General features: G+C 39.7%; 3 protein-coding genes and 1 long non-coding RNA gene across 5 annotated transcripts in view; 3 read left to right on the top strand and 1 right to left on the bottom strand.

Moving 5' to 3' along the window:
• The first annotated feature begins 2,972 nt into the window (after positions 1–2,972).
• Positions 2,973–6,199, top strand: LOC111228061 (protein FAM98B-like). The gene is made up of 8 exons (XM_022753845.1): positions 2,973–3,153; positions 3,270–3,376; positions 4,174–4,299; positions 4,453–4,709; positions 4,796–4,876; positions 4,966–5,082; positions 5,491–5,637; positions 5,738–6,199. The coding sequence occupies exons 1-8, from the start codon at positions 3,110–3,112 to the stop codon at positions 5,900–5,902; spliced, it is 1,044 nt and encodes a 347-aa protein (XP_022609566.1). The 5' UTR covers positions 2,973–3,109; the 3' UTR covers positions 5,903–6,199.
• Positions 6,200–7,399: 1,200 nt separating this feature from the next.
• On the top strand, positions 7,400–10,408 carry chchd2 (coiled-coil-helix-coiled-coil-helix domain containing 2). Its single transcript, XM_022753832.1, has 4 exons — positions 7,400–7,554; positions 8,267–8,546; positions 9,342–9,513; positions 9,974–10,408. Exons 1-4 carry the CDS (start codon positions 7,505–7,507, stop codon positions 9,982–9,984), a joined length of 513 nt encoding a protein of 170 aa, XP_022609553.1. The 5' UTR covers positions 7,400–7,504; the 3' UTR covers positions 9,985–10,408.
• Positions 10,409–10,793: 385 nt separating this feature from the next.
• phkg1 (phosphorylase kinase catalytic subunit gamma 1) lies at positions 10,794–17,847 on the top strand. Its single transcript, XM_022753815.1, has 10 exons — positions 10,794–10,948; positions 12,468–12,616; positions 13,867–14,045; positions 14,290–14,344; positions 14,432–14,497; positions 14,591–14,754; positions 15,935–16,025; positions 16,152–16,305; positions 16,468–16,593; positions 17,241–17,847. The coding sequence occupies exons 2-10, from the start codon at positions 12,534–12,536 to the stop codon at positions 17,505–17,507; spliced, it is 1,185 nt and encodes a 394-aa protein (XP_022609536.1). The 5' UTR covers positions 10,794–10,948; positions 12,468–12,533; the 3' UTR covers positions 17,508–17,847.
• A 690-nt stretch (positions 17,848–18,537) lies between these two features.
• LOC111228066 overlaps positions 18,538–20,491 on the bottom strand; it is a 7,559-nt gene continuing 5,605 nt past the window's right edge. Inside the window, exons 2-6 of one of the 2 annotated variants that reach the window (XR_002665366.1) lie at positions 20,201–20,281; positions 19,594–19,656; positions 19,098–19,233; positions 18,755–18,826; positions 18,538–18,664 (exon numbers count right to left, since the gene is read on the bottom strand). This is a non-coding gene — a long non-coding RNA (uncharacterized LOC111228066). The remainder of the gene's footprint in view (positions 18,665–18,754; positions 18,827–19,097; positions 19,234–19,593; positions 19,657–20,200; positions 20,282–20,491) is intronic. The other variant, XR_002665367.1, reaches the window with a different exon arrangement.

The following is a 20,491-nucleotide window of genomic DNA, read 5'->3' as shown; positions in this document are numbered from 1 at the left end:
AATCACGCTGTTCATGTGTGAACAAGATGTCCATCCATAACACCTGACTGCTGCTGTTGTTGTCTCAGTGAGCGTCTGCGTGTACGGTGAAAGTAAGCTGTTGCTGCTGTCTCTGACACCGGCAGATGACTGCTTGTCTCCAGGGGGCGTTGGCTTCAGTCACCTGAGCAACTGTAACCACCCCACTGACAACAACCACACTGACACCTGTCTTGACTCAAGGTTCAAAGTCGCTGTGTGTCACAGAGGGAAAATGACATAAACACCTGTATGATGGGATTCAATTCAATAAATGCTACTTCACTTCAGAAGTCCCCTCGTTAGTGTGTGTCTACTTCATAAACATCACCGTAAAGTACTGATTAGAAATGTGCTGTAGAGCTGAATCAAACCTTCACTGAAGTTTCAGAAAATGCAGAAGCCTACTGATTGTAGGACTGATGTGTTGTTAGATTACTTTGGGGTCTCTGTTGTTGTGGTCATGTGACAGTAGAGTAGATTGACATGTACCATGAATGCACAGTATCACGTCTTTGTTCCTCCTTGACGTTTTCCCTTGTTATAATATACCATTGATATTCTTTACTGTGTGTATTTTTACCTCCGTATTTGTCCTAACAGTAAAATGCCCTTTACATTTAAATACAATTAAAATGAAGTTCAGCCCACTCAGACAATATACTGAATATGTTGTATACTATGGGCCTAAATGTATGTTTTCAAGTATTGTGCCTATAAAACGTATTCATCCCCATTAAATGTCATGTTTTATTGCCTCACAACACTGAATCAAAGTAGATTTAGAGAAAAAGACGCTTTAATGTCAATGTGAAATCAGATCTCTACAATGTGGTCTAAATACATTTCACATCTAAAATGGAAAATGCATGTTGGCGTAATTATTCACCCCCTCTCGGCCAGTATCTAGTACATGCAATTACAGTTATGACAGTCCTTGCAGGGTGTCACTGTGTTACTTCATCCAACAAGTGCTCAACAAGTCCACCATGCATGATCACTGCTTCCAAAGAGGGGGAGTGTCTGCTTGCTTTGTCTGGCCACTTGCCAGAGGTCAAAGGTCAGCCCCCACAAGAATTCATGGAGCTGGGGGCAGTGTCAGGGGAATAAAAGACGAAGCATCCTGACGCATGGTGAGGCTTTTGTTGTCGGGGAGGCCACGGCTTCTGTACATATGGCAGCAGGGACCAAGCAAACGTGGAAGCACTGTATGAGGGGCTCAGTATGCCTTGCCGCCATTGTCCTCATTGTTCCTGTTAAGTTCATAGGCTGCTGATGGAGGGGCTTGTGCCGTAAGCGTGGTGAGGTGTCTCACATAGCCTACCGCCTGCAGTGAAGTCTACATGTGGTCAAACAGTGGTCACAGAGAGAGGGGAGGCCTTTTAGAGAGAGACATCAGTGGAAGGGACAGTCTTATTAGGCATTAGGCAAGAGCAGGCGGCTGCCCCAGCCTAACAAAAGATAAATATCAACTGTTTTCCGCACTTATTACAATAAAAAAAACAACACCTTCTTATACTGACTATCCCACTTTGCTTTCCCAGAGTGATGGTGCTGCCTAAGTTCAAGGCTTTCTGCTGAAAGAGCTACAGCAGCAGGTGTGCAGAAATTGACCTGAAGCTACCCAAGCAGAGCTGACAACCATAAAAGCCTGGTTGATGTTTTAAATCAAAAGATGCCAGTGCTCCCTGACAGCAATAATACTCTTTATAACACTCTCGGTGTTCTCAACCAGCTCTAGTGAAGCAAATATCAGCTGCACTTGCCTGCATCAGCAAGACCTGTGACAGTGTGCAGAGTGCTGAGTGTGCCAAATGAGGCTCGGAGAAAAGGCCACATAAATGTGAGGAGGACTGATCATAATAAAGATGAGGAGAACACTGTAGCAGAGCCAGGACGCGGTGAGTGATGCTATATATCATGATTCTCAGAAGAGAGAGAGAGAGTTCATGCTCAGCATTATTTGCTTCTCTGAGCTCTGACTAGGTAAAATAGATTGAAAGGGGCGAGTGTTGGGATTCAGAGAGGATGAAGTTTGTGTTTGACTGCAGCTAGTATGTTCATTTCATTTATCCATATGTTCACATGACCAAGGAGAGCTGTATTAAAAGTAAACAGAGGCTGATTTTACTTACAGCAAATTCACATGATGTCTCAGAGAAGCTCCTTAAAATGAGTTACAGTCATGTCTATGTGCTATTATTGGATTGTTATTATTGAAGCATTAACATTTTAATGTTGATTGAGATGAAGCAAATTTTAATACTTTTTATACACTGCTCGATCATGTCTTTTAAGTTGGTCACGTGTTTTGTAGGTAAAATCTCCAGAGTAACTAGTGACTAAAACTCTCAAAGAAATATAGTACAGTAAAAAAAAAATACAATGTTTAGACCTGAAATGTAATGGAATAAAAGTATTAAGAAGCATTAAATAGAAATACTTGAGGAAATGTCTGAAGTGCAATATATTCTCTATTTCCACCTTTGAAGGCCACCACAAACCTCTAGTGGCATCTAGTGGATAAAAATGTAAATGAGACAAAAACAGTGTCAACAGAGTCTGTACAATGTAAATCTTGTAAACAGGGACGACTTTCTCCTCTCTGGAGGGAGAGTGTGTTTGGAGTCAAGTGGGTGTACACATTTGGGTGCTTAGATTTACAATCTAAATCCAAAATATAGAAATGTCTTTGGATTATGTAAACAGATGGTATGTTGTATATATACCAATTTTCCGATTCCCTTTTTACCATATAGTTGTTTTATCATTTTTTATAGACTGGTGTTTTTTTTATGAATCTCCTGTTTTCTGTTTTATATATTTTCTACACATTTTGATTCATTTTTTGGTAATTTTATTTTATTAAATTTTTCAAATGCTTCATGTATTTATTTACACTACACGTTGCTGTACACACTCCGGCCTGCAGGTGGCACTCTGCATCACGCCATTAAACACTGTAAAAAAAGAGGAAGCACACGAGCAGAGAACAACTTGTAAACACGGTGAAACTCTCTGTAGTTAAGTAGAGCTGACTTACAGGAGCGGACGTTTACAGGTGTATTCGCTGTTTACTGTTACAGTGACCATGGAGAGGAGCGTAGAGACGGTTTCAGCCATTAAAGCTTTAGGGTAAGTAACCTTTAACTGCTTTGTTTTTCCTGCGTAGTCACCGTGCCTCACCTGTTCATTTACTGCCTTTACTCTGGTCTGTATCAACTCACCTGTCGGCGTTACTTCCTGTACAGGTACCCGGGCCGGTCCTGCCTCACACGGTGTAAATGTGACGAGCTTCCCTGTCCGCTGCTCACCTGGCTGTCTGCAGAGCTGAGGACAGCCTGTCCAGAGCTGCAAGGTGAAACAGTGAGCTGTAATCCAGTTTCACTAACAGCAGAGTAATATCCAGATTTATTGAGGCTTTTTTTTTCTCTGAAACAAACTGCCACATGACCTGAGGTCTGTTTAAAAGTTGAATGAAAAGTTTTCTATTTTCTTAAGGTTTGCAATTAGTTACTCTGTGTCTGACAAATGTGTGTGCTTGTCAGTTTTAGTGGTTTTTGTGTGTGGAGCGGTTGTAAGTTTTTTTTCCCCTTTGGTATAATTGTATTTTCTTATTTATTATAGTTTCCTGTACATTTGTTGCTGTATGCGTTTTATTAGAACAGCAACTAACAGTTATTATTATTATCAATTCACCGGTTCATTATCGGATATCATTATTGCACGATTAACTGATTAATTATTTGGCCCATTCAATTTATGAAAGTAACATGAAATCTCAGCACAGTTTCTCAAAGCCTAAGGTGATTTATTCATTTTGTTTTTTCCAACTCACTGTCCAAATCCAAATATATTCAGGGAAGAAGTATTTACATTCATGGAGCTGGAACAAGTGAATGATTAATCTGCCAATATAGTCTTGATTAATTAATCAATTATGCAAGAAATTATCAGAAATGCCCATCAGAATTTTCCGTTTACCACCATGTGAAATAGATAAAGCAACAAATCCTCAGGTTTGAGAAGCTGGAACCAGAAAATGTTTGACAGTTCTGCTTGAAAAATGACTCCATTTTCAATGACGCAATTCATTGGTTAACAAAATAGCTGCTTATCCTGGTTCTATCTACCCTTGCTTTTCCCTTTCGTTAGACTTAGGTGGGACAGGCGACGTCTTTCTCGTGGGAGAGCTGAGAATTTTATTATCAAACATGGTCTCCCCGCCCACGTTTCTGACCTCAGAGGTGCTGGAGCCATCCATCCTCAACAAAATCATCGGTGAGAAATAATAAATAATAGGAGTCTAATGTATTCTGTTGTAGAGTTGTGCACTTAAGGTCATAAGAAATGATTGTAGTGCTAATGGACTGGTACATTTTTATTGCACATAATTTTTAAATGAAGGGTGTATTGTCCTAAAAAATCCCTCAGATTTCCTGGTATCAGAATTACAAGCAGCTCACATGATCCAGCATAAGGAATTACATCCTGAGGAGAAGACGACAGGAGAGGAATCTGAAAAAGAGCAGCGAGTGGTAGATCAGAGCCAAGAGTTTTGTCAGGAGCATGAGGAGGATGATGTTTATGACAAAGACAGAAGGAAGGCTGAGATGCAGGCAGAGTGGATATTACTGCTGCGCGCCCTCGACATGGACGCTTCCACTCAACTTGCAGATGTGTTGAGTGAGGTAAGGCTAACAAAAGAGAGACTGACCTATGTGTAAGTCATGATTACACACTTTAGATTCACTTATTTTCTGTTATTTTAATACAGGTGGAGTCCAGGCTTGCTCGTCTACCATGCGGGGGCATGATGGACCCCCTTCTTAACAACAGCCTCAGCTCACAGCAGTGGGTAAGTTGACAGGACTGTTATCAGTTCATTAAACATCAGGTGTAACTCTAACATCAGCATTTCAACCTTTTTTCGTTTCTGTTTCTCAGACACAAGTTAAAGAGATCAGTCATTTTCTGTCAAAGGACTATCAGTGTCGGTGGCAGATGATGATCAAACGCTTCCAGGTTACACTTGAGTCATTTGCATGGGGAGAAAAACAAAAGGTAGGCATGTTAAATCACAAACTCAATGATGGTGATTCATAAAAAGTTGAAATAAAAACAAGAGTTTCTTCAAAGGTAGCGTAAAAATAACTATATATATAGTAAGAGGAAAACTGGATTCACATTTGACAGCTATTATAGACTAACTGTCAAAATCAGTAAGAATGAAGAAGTCACAATAGGAAGCATTACACAATAATTAATCTAATTGATTAATGATTGTTTACATTAGTTCCTTAATTAATTGAGTGATTTATTTTGTTTCTAAAACATAAGGTAACAGTGAAAAATGCAGATCACATTTTCATACAGCGCAAGGTGATGTCATTAGCTTCCTATCATGTACAACAAAGATATGCTGGAACCTCCAAATATTTGAAATCAGCTCAATCATTCCCGTATTTGCAGGAGCGCAGTGAAGCGCTGGCCTCAGTGCCCCCTCTTGAATCCCTCACCAGTTCCTCTCGAGTGTCCCTGTCTCATCTGCTTGCTGCCAGAGAGGATCAGTCCTTCATTGAGCCAATCAAGGCTGGAACAAGCACAGCCGTGTACAAGGTACAGCTGTGAACAGTTATAAACTATGCCTGTGAGCCTGAATGAAGACACTTCTAGCTCAGAATACAGATGGTTTCTAATCTCTCTTTGATCTCACTAGACACGGATGGGCAGCGTACCTGACAGAGGAGGACGACCAGGGGAAATTGAGCCACCTATGCCAGTGTGGGAAGAGCGAAGAGCGAAAGGAAATCGATCAGGACGAGGAAGTGGACACCATCAACGGCGTAAATTTTCAGATAAGAAGAAAGGGAAAAAAGAGTAACATGTCTTTTTCTTTGGCTTTACAGCTTAATATGAGAAAAAATTGATCATTTTCTTTTATGTAAGCACTTAGTATCAAATAAAACATGGCTGTGGAATGCTACATATGATTTAATTTTATAATTATAAATTTGTGTATAATTTTTAGTACATAGACTTACCTGTCTGCACATTTGTAAAAAATAGCTTGTCATAATGCACTAGTATGTGATGAAATATTTTTGTTTATGAAAGAACAAAGCAGAAAAATAATTTAACTAGATTTTTTTTATACACGTTGGCTTTGCACATTTATAGATTTAGGTTTGTTTGTTTGAATAAAGTTATTAAACAAATTTATTGTAATTTTGTGTGTAATGTAGGCTTTGGTGATATCCATCCATATCTTGGCTTTATTGATATAATTATATTATTGTATTTTATGTTTCAGGCATAAGAAATGCAACCAATTCGATATTATTGAATATTTGCCCAGGCCTAGTGTAATATTGATATGCTTTTATGCTTAATACAGCCTGACAATGACTGTTAAATTACCAATTATTATGTAGTGAGAAAACATATAACTGATATAAATGATATTTAAACTGTTATTACAAAACTTGGTTTAGCTGTGATCAATCGACCTCCCCAATATTCATTAAGCCTCCCTGCCTCAGGTAAATTTAGGTGCTGAATGAGGTACATATTTTGTGTCAGTCTGATAGAAAGCCTGATCAGAGATGGCTGTAAGGCATGGGTGCTTAGTTATAATGGGGTAAATATGGGGCAACCAGATAGCCAAGTGCTTAGGTCACATACCACATGAGTGCAGATGCTCCCAGACTGACTCCTGGGTGGCTGGAGTCTTTGCTGCATGTCATTCCCTGTTTCTCTGTCCCTCAATTACCTGTCTCCCTACACTGCATGAAATGCCCAAAAAATAAATAACTTTATAATGAGGTACACATGTCCCACAGGCAGAGGGACATTGCAACATTGCAGTTTTGCAATTGCACATTTTTTTTCAACACAGTCGTCGCTCGCAATATACATTTACTGAGCGTATTAGGAACATCATACTAATACTGGGAAAGGCCTCCTTTTGTTCACAAAAAAGTCTCAATGATCTCAATTTTTCATGGCTTTGATTCCACAAGATGTTGGAAACATCTCTGAGATTCTGCTACATGTTGACAGGATTGCATCACATAATTTCTGCAGATTTGTCAGATGCACATTTATGTTGCTAATCTCCTGTTTTACCACATCCCAAATGAAATGAAAATTGAAAAAACAACAAAAACTGTAGAAGCATTTTGTGAAACACACAAACACATTTGACTTTAAAAAAAATAATTTTATTGTAATGTCAGACAAAAACAGGGGAAAACAACAGTTTAAGTTTAAGCTTAAAAAGACACTAAGGGAGTTAACGAGTTATATAACTGTAATGCATGCACCGTCACCATGGTTCCGCCATACCGGAAGTTAACCGATAGACAAATGATGTAACACATCGAAATTTCCGGACTAGCTAAAGGTCGAGTTAACGTGATAACAGCTCAACATTGTGTCTCTGTATATCAGCCAGAAAACCAATAACTACTCGAATAATTCAAAAATGCCAAGAGGAAGCAGAAGCCGGACATCCAGGATGCCCCCTCCAGCCAGGTAACATTTAGCATTTAGTGCCATTTGTTAGTTAAAGTGTTTGAAACGTAGTGAGGATAGTGTGTGGTTTAGGAAACATGCTAGCGACTTAAGGTAACGAACGTACGAAACTAACGTTTGTTAGCCAATGACCTGGGATTCACAACTGCAATCATTTTATAGTTATTATTTTTGTACATTAAAGTGTCTTGAAACTGCTGTTTCATAAAAGTCATTGATAAAAGGAATTAAGGTCACCGGTTTTAATCAGTGTTTATCTGATGAGTGGCATTAAACATTTTTAAGCAATCTATTATGAACTTACAGGCAGTATTACATGAGAGCTTTGGACTTGAGATAGTCGGTCCCACAAATGATTTTAATGCCAAACTAACCACAGAAAATCTCATAAGTGACCTAAAGTGACCCCAAGTGCCTCTGCCACATACAGTTCACACTGCCTTGTTAAAGCATTGATATGTTCTACAGTTGTATCACATTGTACAGGACTTGTATTGTTTTTATTTATCATTTGTGAGTGCTGATGTCCTCTCAAAAGTATGAAATGAATCTACAAGTTAACTTGATGTTTGCAGTTGACAGAGTCAGAGTCATGAGTAAGAAAGTTTGAATACCAACAAATTTGGGGAAAAAAATGGTATCGGTAAATACAGGTGGTTCCAATTGCTGATTGTGTTTGGATTGAGCTTTAAAACATCTTTTCTCTTTACAGCCGGGCACCACCATCACCACCACCGATGGCCAGGGCTCCACCACCGATGGCCAGGGCTGCACCCCCTCCCTCTCATGCCCCGGCTCCAATGCAAGCCCCTCCGTCTGCTGTGGGTGCTCCAGCTGCAGCACCCAGGCAGCCAGGTATGTTTGCACAGATGGCGACTACAGCCGCCGGTGTGGCAGTGGGCTCTGCAGTAGGACATACCATCGGCCACGCTATGACTGGAGGCTTCGGTGGAGGAAACTCAGAGTCTGCCAAGCCTGATGTCACATACCAGGTAAATAAACTGTGATCAAGGACTGGAATAGCATCGGGGCAGATTAGTGTGTCTGACATATGGTAGGTAGGTCACCAGGAACAAAGGAAGTGTGTGTGTGAATTTGGGGGTTGGAGAAGGAGGCAAAGTAGTGATGATAAGTAATCCATAGATCGGTGCATGCAATTGCATCCACTGTAATAATTGAGGTTAATAAACAATAACCAGGTTAAGGCAACGTCATGATTATTGCGACTGGTGTACACACTTAAACTAGGTTATCTTTATCTTTAAGTAAGATTGTACATGGAGTTAGCAGTACTTTATTAGAGATGGAGGATGAAACAGTTATTATCCTAACTAAAATACAAGTAGTAGTAGTAGTTGTAATAAAAGTAGTTAACTGGGTGTAATTGAGTCATTTAATGTACTGATGTAAAAGAAATGTCAATGAAGTTTCACGAATTTAACCGTTAACCATGTACATAAGGATTTCTCTAAAGTGTATATCCACAGAGATATTGAGGTATTTGTGTGCTGACTGATTCCACTTCCTTCTCTGTATCTAATAAACAACTTTAAATCAAACACATGTAAGCCTTAACCATAAGTCATATCTTGGCATGTGGCAAATTTTGACACTTGCCTGATGTATTGCTGTGTTTGGTCTTGCAGTATTTTTTGACTAGAAGTGTTACATCCTCTGTTTTGGGGAAACTGCACTTGTTTGCTTATTAGTTGCACGAACATGCTCTTAAAATATGACATGTACAGTAGATATGTGAATAATTCCATCAACTGCGTCCTGTCTTTCAGGAGCCATACCAGGCTCAGCAGCCACAGTCCATGTACCAGCAGGAGGCCCCTCAGCAGCATCAGGCCTGCTCTTATGAGCTCAAACAGTTTGTTGATTGTGCCCAAAACCAGAGCGACCTCAAACTGTGCGAGGGCTTCAGTGAAGTGCTCAAACAGTGCAGGTTCGCTAATGGTAAGTGAAATTAATTAAATTACATTAGCTGAGGATTTATATGTGATAAGTGCATCCTGGGCCACTAATGGAATTATATCATTATAATTTTTCATTATTTGTTTTTGAAAGTCACAACACACTTTAGGTTTTATCCTTGCTCTTATTTTATACCAGATCAAAACATTGTCTCTGCAGTTTAGGTCTTGCTGTTTCTTGTACTTATAAGGAGGCTTTTCATAAGCTGTTAGTCATCCAGACGTCACAGCCAAATGACTTTGCACTGTGCTGGACATGGTGCTGATGTAATGTGTTGCAGTACCCCGCATGGCCATAGGGAGGAGTAGCATTAAAGGTTTTCTGAATGCATCATTCAACCAGCTTTTTTTTCCTTGTATTATTATTTTTAAAATAGGACAAATCAGTTATTACAAATGATTGGCAGTATGAAAACCTCATTAAACTTTTCCTTTCTCCACAGGTATGTCATGAGACAGAGGAAAACCTGAAGAGTGAAGTACATGCAAAAACTGCAATAAGCAACTATACTGGATACAAAGAGTGTGTGATTCACAAGAGATCAATAAACATATTTTATTTTGACAGTTGATTATCATCAGACAACATTATTGTATTCATTTCTCAGGAGAGCACCATAGCGCTTGTAATCATAGTCTTATAAATAATGTTTATATATTTTGGTGTGGCATGTTTTGAGTTGATTTCAGTTGTCAGTGTTTCCATCAGCTTCATTGCTTTTGATTTAAATTTCATCACATACTCAAAAGTGAACTGCACTAGTTGCAGATCATGATAACTTGTGAAACCACCACTTTCCATTTTCTGGAGCATAGATATGCACAGTTTTGTTGTAACAAACTTAGGTTTAAAAATAATAAAGCACTTGGAACATGAATGCACTGTGATGTGTGATGATTTATTACGCTGCCTGCCCAGACAGAGCACATTATTACGTTGGACTCTTCAAGAAACATTTCTATTATTACACGCCATTTCTTTAATTAGACTTTAAGAGCGACAAAGCAGGGAACACCTAACACCTGTCATGTCATTACAGCCTCATTGCAAATCCACAAAGTGAAAGTTGCATGTGAAGTAATATAGTAATATAGTAATATGTAGGGTCTCCAAATATCTATAACTGTCTCCTGGTGAGAGCAAGAGCTGCGGGGTGTTATTTCATGGATCTGGATTTTGTGTGGGCACACGTTCAGAGTGTGTAACTGCTGCTCCTGTTCCTTCTGCTGCTGTGGAAGCAACAATTTATTTTTGGCATCTGACATTAGAGCTCACCCTTTGCAATGGCAGGAGCAGCCCCACAAAGCCGCGACAGCACCGGCGTTTGGCTGGACCTCTTTGTCCGTCCTCTTAACACTTTGTGAACAGACCCAGTATTGATGATGGATAACCTTCGTATCAGGGACTGACCGGCACGGTGAGTGATCCAGCGTTTTTTTTTTTTTAAATCTTTTTTTGTTTTTTTATGTGTTGCTTTGTTGGAGCCCTCTAAAGGTCAAATAGTGAGAGCGGATGAGAGGGCGATCCAGTTCACACACTGTGGCACATTGCTGTATTAGTCTACATGCTGCAGTGTGTCGAGTGTGACACGAAGTCTGGGACGATAACTTGTCTTGGTCCAAAACAGCTTGTTCGCTCGTTAGATCCCATGACAAGAAACATGCGTGAAACAGAGCTGAAATTACTATTCAAACATGTCACTGTAATTTCATAAAAATCTGTGGAAGTACCGATACTGACTAAGGCAACACAAACCCCTGATAATGCATCTTGAAACCCTCTTAAAACTCTCATTATAATAAGAAGAACGTGAAATGTGCATGAAATTAGTTCAATCAAGTTCAATCCATGGGCCAAAGGAAAGTGGATAGCTTTCCATCTATCTTTCTAGTCTGAAGATTTGGTTTAATTTTGTTTTTAGAATTAATTTGGCTTGAAAATTAGCTCATAAATATTCAGATCAGAACTCTGCCACGTGAGTACAATTTAGCCCCTGGTCTGAATGACAGTGTGAAATAAGAGTAGAGCAGTACATTGACACTTGAACTTTACTTGAGTTGAGGAACATATTGTACTTCTTTCTCCGCTACAAACGTTGATAGTTATTAGTTACTGTGCAGATAAACATAAAGAAACCTAATATATTGTTACAGATTAATCCACCCAAAAGTATAAAAAGTAGCCTAGAGCTACGATCAGTGATTATATCCATTCATCATTTAGTCTGCAAATTATTTTCTCATTCATTCAATAAATGGTTTAGTATATGAAATGTAAAAAAAAAAAGAAAAAAAAAAAGAAATAGGGAAAAAATGTCCTTCAGTTCAGAGCAATGAGAGGTGATGTCTTCAAATGGCTTGTTTGGTCCAACCAGCATCGAAAACCCATTCAATTCAATTTACATATTGTGATATTATTATTATTACAGAGCAATGCAGCAAATCATCATATTTGAGGATCTGCAACCAGAAAATGTTTGTCATTTCTGCATAAAACAATTAATTATAATCATAGTTCCTGATTGTTCTGTCAGTTAATTAATGGAATAATCGACAATCATTTCAGCTCAATAGTTTCATCATGAGCAAGTGCTGCTGATGAATGCATATATTAACACAATATATAACAATATAAACACTGTCAGGGCTTGTTATGCTGTATATTGTGTGCTGTTACTCTTGATTACACTGTACATTTTGCTGATGATACCTAAGTCATTTTACTTTTGTGAGATTTTAGATCTAGAACTTGTATTTACTTGTAATTGAATTGAAATATGTTTATATTACATGAAGTAAATCTCCTGAATACTCTTTCCACCAATAATCATCTGCAGACGTGTTACTTTACATCTAGCTCTGATGAAACTGTCTCAACTAAAGCAGCGCTGTGTCAATGGAAAGGTACGTTTCACTGCTACTGTTTTCTGTCAGCAGCCTGTTGTGAGCTGTAAGAGGAGAGCAGTTTAGTACCTTTTGGTGGTGAACCAGCATCACTCCATCATGACCAAAGATGAGGAGATACCGGACTGGGTCGGAGCTCAGGAGTTCTACGGCAAGTATGAGCCCAAGGAGATTCTGGGAAGGTACGTTCACAAAGCACACGTCCATAATATAACCTGAAAGTGGGGGTTGGGACCCCCACAAGGGTCATAAGCCTTTGTGAGTTTTATTACTTTAGGACTCTAAAAATATTCAAATGAAGCAAAGAAAATCACAATCTTTCAACTGGTCATAACCAGTAAACATTTGTGACCTTTGGTGAGGGAGTGCCAATAGATTTAATATATTAACTTGCTTCATTTTAAAGGAATAGTTCAACATTTTGGGAAATATGCTTTTTCACTTTATTGCTGAGAGTTTAACGAGAAGATTGATGCTGCTCTCATAGTTATGTTTAACATGATGCTACACACTCAACACATTATCATTATTATATTTACTCGACTAAGACTTCAGTTTGAGAAAACGATCTATTTTGGTGTGGACAGTACAAAAATAAGCTGAATGGTTTCCCTGAAGTTTCCCAGAAGTCCCTGAGAAATGTCAACAACGCCAGAGCCTGCTCATTGTCATTCCCCACCATCTGTCAGACGGTGGTGCTGTTACGTAAAGCACAGTGTTCGAGGAAGCTGCATTCATTAACTTCAGCATGTTTTGGACAAAGAGTTTAGTGTTGCGAGTGGCCCGGGATTGGCCAGCGCGCTGATAGATTATGTAATTTCACTCCCTTTCTCACATGCAGGTCACGAGGTCACTGGATGTGGACAATGTGTTCAGCTGCTAGTATTCTTCACGTGGCTCAGTCAGCTTCACACACAGGGGACAGAGATAGTTAGATGAGTTTCTGTGTATTAGTCACTTCAGGTTTCTGTTATAAAATCATAGTGTATATACATGAGAAAAGATGGACAATCACAGTGATGAGGTTAGAATTCATTTGACTTGATGTTTTGACAGTTTTTTCTGGAAGTTAATGATAAACAAGACCAGTGTTTTGCATGAATACATTATCTATTACCCTGAATGACACAGTCCTCACTGTTTATACTTACTAAACATCTGGATGGATACTTTTCCTTAGTTTGAGTATGTGAAACATTTGGTTTTCATTTTGTCATCCATAAAGAGCGGTACTGATATACTGGATAAAAAAAGGATTTAAAGGATAAAACCTCTGACAGTTCTCACAGAAACTTTGAGTTTGTTGTCGAAATTCCTGACTGAAGCACACAAACATGTGTCCTTTAAGTCCAGCTGTCCAAACAGAAACTTCTGAAGATATCAGCCATCTAGGCTGTAGATAAGAAGGTTGATGTGTTTTTCTCTTCCTCAGGGGAGTGAGCAGTGTGGTGCGTCGCTGCATCGACAAACACTCGTCTCAGGAGTATGCGGTGAAGATCATCGACATCACCCCCTCAGACAAGATGACTCCGCAGGAGATCGAGGAGCTCAGAGAGGCAACAGTGAAGGAGATTGACATCCTCAAGAAAGTCTATGGACGTGACAACATCAGTAAGCACATTCCCCAGACAGAGCTGAATTAAAACTGTGTGCATCAGCACAGGAGTCCTACTATTGCTTCCACAAAGCAAAAAGACTTTGTGTGGCCTTTGTCCCACTAACCTGCTGAGGAGGTCAGCTGTGAAGGGGCATTTGTTTCCAAGTGATCCACATTATCTACTGATTTAAGACCTTTTTGTTTTACCTGCTTTGATTAAATACTGAATGTGTCTCAAACGTTTCTCTCTCTCTCCAGTACAGCTCAAAGACTGCTTTGAGTCCAAAGCCTTCTTCTTCTTGGTTTTTGACCTGTAAGTGTCAGATCTCAAGTTTTACATGGCTATGTTTTAAACTAAAAAGCAACAGCTGTTCAAAAGTTTTATTTTCTTTCTCTCCAGGATGAAGAGGGGTGAACTTTTTGACTACCTCACAGAGAAAGTTACTCTGAGTGAGAAGGAAACCAGGTCAGTGAGCGTGTTGTTTTCATTGTTGGAGGCAGGAGACACAAGCTTCATCTTTTAAAGATCTTGAAAGAGTCTGGCATGTGTTGCTTTTAGGAATATCATGCGTTCTCTGCTGGAGGTGGTCCAGTTTCTCCACAGCCAGAACATCGTCCACCGGGACCTGAAGCCTGAGAACATCCTTTTAGACGACGACATGAACATCAAACTCACTGACTTTGGCTTCTCTGTGCAAATACAGCCGGAAGAGAAGCTCAAAGGTTAGTTAGAGCATTTAAACATTATTACAGTATGTTTCTGGATTGTTGATAAATTTAAGGTCATGTCAGACAGACAAGTTGACCTCTACATAGTCCAAATCACTCACTGAAACCACTCATCAGTATCAAGGTAGACAGACACTTAAACACAGATTCAGCAGAAATTAATTCTTCAGCATATTCAGGCGAGGATCATTAAGTGTCCTGCACCAGTAAAGTCCCAGCCCACAGTGTACTTCTTAGTACGCCAGCTGCTGGTGGTTGATGGAGAATCTGGGTCTGGTTGCACAACGCGCTCCCGTCTCTCGTAGCTGCTCTTACAAAGGTTAAGGTGCAACAGGACACTCTATTTGGTGTGGTCCCAGACACTCGGAGCACACTGACCTTTCCAAATAGGCTACCGAGAAAGCAGCAGATCATTAGCAGTGGGAACTGGCAAGACACACGTCTAATGGGCCGGTACATCATCTTATCTTTTTGCTTAGTTGGTAAATACACTATGTGAAGTGCATGTTAAATTACTTCCATATCTACAGTGACCCTCACCATCAAAATGCACAGTGAAGGTGAATCATTTCAGCACATCTTCTCAAATGGGATTAAAAGATGTTATAGCTGTTATATAAACTGTTTTCTAGTTAGGCTGAACCCACTAGAAGATGTGGAAATTAACTCATTATTAGTCCTTTATTTAAGTCATTATTTGATTTACTAACTAGCCAAACTACTTTTTCTTTTAAAGGAATCAAAGACCAGCCTCTTTTTGTGCTTTTACAATAAGCTTGGCTCATCCACATGGGATAAACAGTTTATTGTGAGGACAGTCCACAGTCTTGAGAGCATTGTTGTTGTTGCATGTTGTTTTTCCTTTTTTCCCCTTGAAAAACACTTTGTAATCTCTGGTTATATAGAGTTGATATGATAGTTGATGCAGCATTACAGCATTAGCATTAGCATTAGCATTCTGTCTGAGTGAGAGATTGTATTGCTCTTTTCGCCCCTGCTTGATCTCTGTGGGATAGTTTACACAATGACACAACATGGTGACCACGCATGTATATCCCTTTATAATTTTCACTGTCAGAGCCCGGATTGTTTCACAGCTCATTAAAAAGGTTTGAATCATACATTGTGTTTTACAGTAAATGAACATTTTGATTTTGACCCGTCTGTATTGCAGAGGTGTGTGGGACCCCTGGTTACCTGGCTCCTGAGATCATCGAGTGCTCCATGGATGCAGGACACGCAGGATATGGGACTGCTGTGGACATGTGAGTGTCCTGAGGCTAACACCTCAGTGGAAAGGCATCTGAACATCACACATATAAACTGAATTATTTACAAGCAACGATAAACACACTTTCTGAGCTTGGTTGTCTTCTGGTTTGTGTTTGCAGATGGAGTTCAGGGGTGATCATGTTCACTCTGCTCGCAGGTTCTCCACCCTTCTGGCACAGGAAACAGATGATGATGCTGCGTATGATCTTGGCTGGCAGCTACGACTTTGCGTCTCCAGAATGGGAGGACCGCTCAGACACTGTTAAAGATTTGGTAGGCTTTTTTTTATGTAAAATGAAAGAATCAAATGATCAAAGACAGCTTGTCTCTTTCAGCCTTAACTAAGTATTGGTAATATTTTTACAGTTGGTGTTGTCAAAATTTGAAGTTTCCGTAAGGTTTTAATGAACAAAACTCTCCATGTGGTTTCCTCAGATCTCTCGGATGCTGGTGGTGGACCCAAAGCAGCGTTTCACCGCCACAGATGCTCTCAACCACTCGTTCTTCTCACAGTATGTGGTGGATGAAGTACGGCAGTTCAGTCCATACAGGCGGTTCAAGGTGAGATGAAAGAGATTTTGGGAAACATGTTTTTCTTGTTCTCAGTTACAATCAGCAATTATCAAAAAGTACACCATAGACCCTGCTCTTAACCTTCCATCATGCAGGTCTGATTTTTTGGCTTGACCCTTGAATGCAACACTATTTGAGAGTTGACACTCAAACGTTTTTGAACACAGAGACAAAAGAGAGTAAAATGTATGAAATAACCCCCCCAAAAAAATCTTTTTTTAAATGCCCCCTTTCCAAGTCTTTCATAGGGGAATTTTTCCTCCCTTTTGTATAATTTCCATTTTCATTAATGTTAACGTCATCAATCCCATTATGATTAATATTTCATATATGTATTTTTACAATGTATTGACTAATTTATGTTTTATTTATTCATATAATTATACTGTTTATTAGTGCACTTATTTTATATCTGTTGATTTTGGCTATTTTGGACATTGTGTATTGAGATCCAAAACTTGTGGTACACTTTGAAAAATGGTCATCTGTATATAAATATAAAAAATTTTCAGTTAATGAGCCAAAGCGTGAAAAGCTACCAGTACGGCCTTTAAATTCCAAGAGATCATGATTGTTCTCCACAATTTATACGTATAAACAACAACCAGTGACCTCTACTGAACTTTCTCCATCAGGTCATTTGCATGACTGTGCTCGCCACCATGAGGATCTACTGCAACTACCGCCGTGCCAAGCCTGTCACCAAGGATGTGATCCAGAGCGACCCATACGCTGTCAAGCCCATCCGCAAGCTCATTGACGCCTGTGCGTTCAAGATCTACGGCCACTGGGTCAAGAAGGGCCAAACTCAGAACAGAGCAGCACTTTTCGAGAACACTCCCAAAGCCATCCTGCTGTCGATAGGGGGAGAGGCAGATGAGCCGGCCCACCACATCTGGTAACAAGCACTTGTTCCTCAGGGCAGATCTGCTGAGGCTTATCGGGGATACACTTGTACTCTGTGTGGCTTTTTGTACCTTTCCCCATCGTATGAAAGAAACGAACTGGTAAAAAGTAACCGACTACTACCAGACAAGGTTCACAAGTATGTCTTTAATGGGTGCAGCATTCTCTAATGAAAAGCAGTATTTATTACCACAGTGCTATTGTGCCAAGTGTGGCAACCAAGACATGTGGAACACTACCAGTGAGAAGATGTGTCACTGTTCAACAGTTTGCTTGCTGTCGTAAAGGTAGAAAAAAATGAATGTAAAATAACAGATTTGCTCGTAAAAAAAAAAAGAAAAAAAAAGCTAGAGACACTATTTAATTTGAAATGAGCCCATGCTTAACTGTATATGCCGTTTCAATTGTGAGGTTTTTTTGCGCTTGTTTAAAACAAATGGAGCCAGCAGCCATTCTGTATTGTCAGAGACAGACTGTTTCTTCAACACTATGCAACAATCTCCATATCCCAAAAGTAGACTCATTGTTTCCACCTCATCTTTTACTGTATGAAATAGACACTGATATAAATGTGCTGTTCAACATTAGAATATAAATGTCAAATGTTAATGATCATGTTCATATAGATCCGATTGATTTCTGGGCGTGTAAATGATGCCCTGGAGCAACATGTTACTCTTTTCATTCACACGTTTTATTAGAACTGTGAAACCAGGGTTTAGCAGCTAATGCAAAACTTGTGAAAATCACTTGCATAATTGACAGTGAACCTGCATACTTGAAATGCCATTGACTTACATTTATGTTTGGCTATTTGATCATTATGCAGGATGTATTATACTGGTTACCAGCTTCAAGGGAAGTTTATAGATGATGGCACTTGAAATGTATGCTATGAATTTATTTATTAAAACTTGCATTTAATTTTAAGTCTTGCTATTGTAAAGGTGTCAACTTTGTGATGCTTTTGAATTGTAATGCTCTTCCTCCAACAATTCTAAGCCCAATTACACAAGACCCGTTCTGAACAGTTATAAGAAGTTTATTATAAAAGAGTGAGGTACATTCACATCCACAACATCTTTAATAAAACTCATCCAAGGGCAGGGAGGGGGTTATTTTCTTGTACAAGATGCACCTTCCCATTATGGAGCTACGGGTGAAAAAGCAAAAACATTAGAGTTTTAAAAAGATCTCACAGCATGATAACAATTACTTTGATTTAACATTTTCATGTTCTTACCATGAGCGGAGGAGTTGACAAAGCTTTTCGACAGCCCTGCTTCAAAAGCAGACAGTGGTTGTGCTGCAGAATCTAGCAAAACAGAAGACAAATCAATCTAAAACCAAGAGGCAGAGCAGCAGCACCTGCAGTTCCCGAGTGCATCATTGTACTCATTCCTGCACAGCTGGAGGAGGCTCAGAGCAGCACTCCTCCTGTCATTTAGCAGAAATGAGACGAGACTTTTGCATGGTGTCTGACTGTATCCACCACTGACCGGATGGAACAGAATTCGGCCATGCCTCAACTCCAACTCCAAACACATTGCGTGTCATTGTGTAACAGTGTGACTGCACAAACGTACCATCACCGGGCCATTCTTCACAGACTGGGCGTCAGTCGTAGAAACCTTGTCTCTTTGGGCCAGTGTGCGATGACCGGCAGTTTGACTGAGTGTCATACAGCCTGCACTTCTCCAGAGATAAACGTTTCAAAACATGCTGGAACAAAAAAAGACAACAGAACAGAGGCTAGGAGATAATACATCGTTTACACACACACACATGAAATCACTCATTGTTCAACTAAATTATCAACTGAATAAGATAACTAAATACATGTTGCAGCCTTGGACATACAGACTATCATATTCAAGCTAATAACATGTTGCTGTAGTCACTCTGACATAAGAATGAGGCACATGAACAGCACTATTCTCCTGTTGTTGAGTCAGTGTGTGAAACCAATAATTTAGCATGGTGTCTGACTGCATTTACTATTTCAAGAGTAACACAGAATTCAGCCATGCATTCAAAAACATGATATTTATTTATTTATTTTTTTTACTAACGATGAGTTACCTCTCCATGTTTCTCCTCCCGGCTCTATAAGGATCAACAATCCCATCTTCACCTAAGGATCATCTGCAACAGGAACCAGTTCCATGTAAGCAGCCGACACACCAGCTCCATGGCAGACAGCAGGTTGATTTTACACATTAAGCCCATATTTATAGTGTTGAGCTCTATGACTAATAATGTGGATGTCACAGACATGTGTAGGACTGTTTGGCCTCAGTGGAGGTATGCGCTCCACTGGGTGCCATTGTAGCTGCTGCTATGAAAACATAATGGAAGCTGAAGAGCTGACAAAGACCAGAGGCCACATTTGGGCTGAAGAGATCTGTGTCCATACAAAACATGCAAAGAGTGGTTTTGACTCAAGAGCTGAACAGCTCAAAAGCAAGACAATGGCCAAAGATTTATACTATTGCAAGCACTGGTGGTGTGGCTACAGAAAAGTCCATAGACCATATTCTTAGCTCGACAGCCTGGGAAGCAGGCAAGATGCCACAATTACTTTCTATGAAATGTAGCTTTGCTTTGTCATTAACCTTTCTGTCTCCACAAACACTAAGCACACTTCCCCCTCTATGTAATGATAGAGTGACTGTCTGCTCCTCCTCACCTCTGCCACATGGTCTGTATGTTTGAGGATTGGGGCTCCTCCATGATGAGTAGGTTGGAGGTAATTTCCTCCGAAGTGATCCTGTGATTTCACCACAAAACAGATGAACAAATATTTAACACAACTGTGAGCATAATCTTATTTATGTACACATTCAGAATGGCTGTCTAAGTTTCCCCGCAGACACTGGGGCCTTGAGCTATTCTTAGAATATGTTGCACTGGCTGCACGACACTTATGATTCACAGACGCTTGATTTCCTAGCACACACGTGGGCATTTTACGGCCCGC

This window comes from Seriola dumerili, unplaced genomic scaffold (assembly GCF_002260705.1).
Source record: "Seriola dumerili isolate Sdu_G_001 unplaced genomic scaffold, Sdu_1.0 BDQW01000199.1, whole genome shotgun sequence".
Classification (NCBI taxonomy): Eukaryota; Metazoa; Chordata; class Actinopteri; order Carangiformes; family Carangidae; genus Seriola; species Seriola dumerili.
This window is presented reverse-complemented; position numbering and strand designations above follow the sequence as displayed.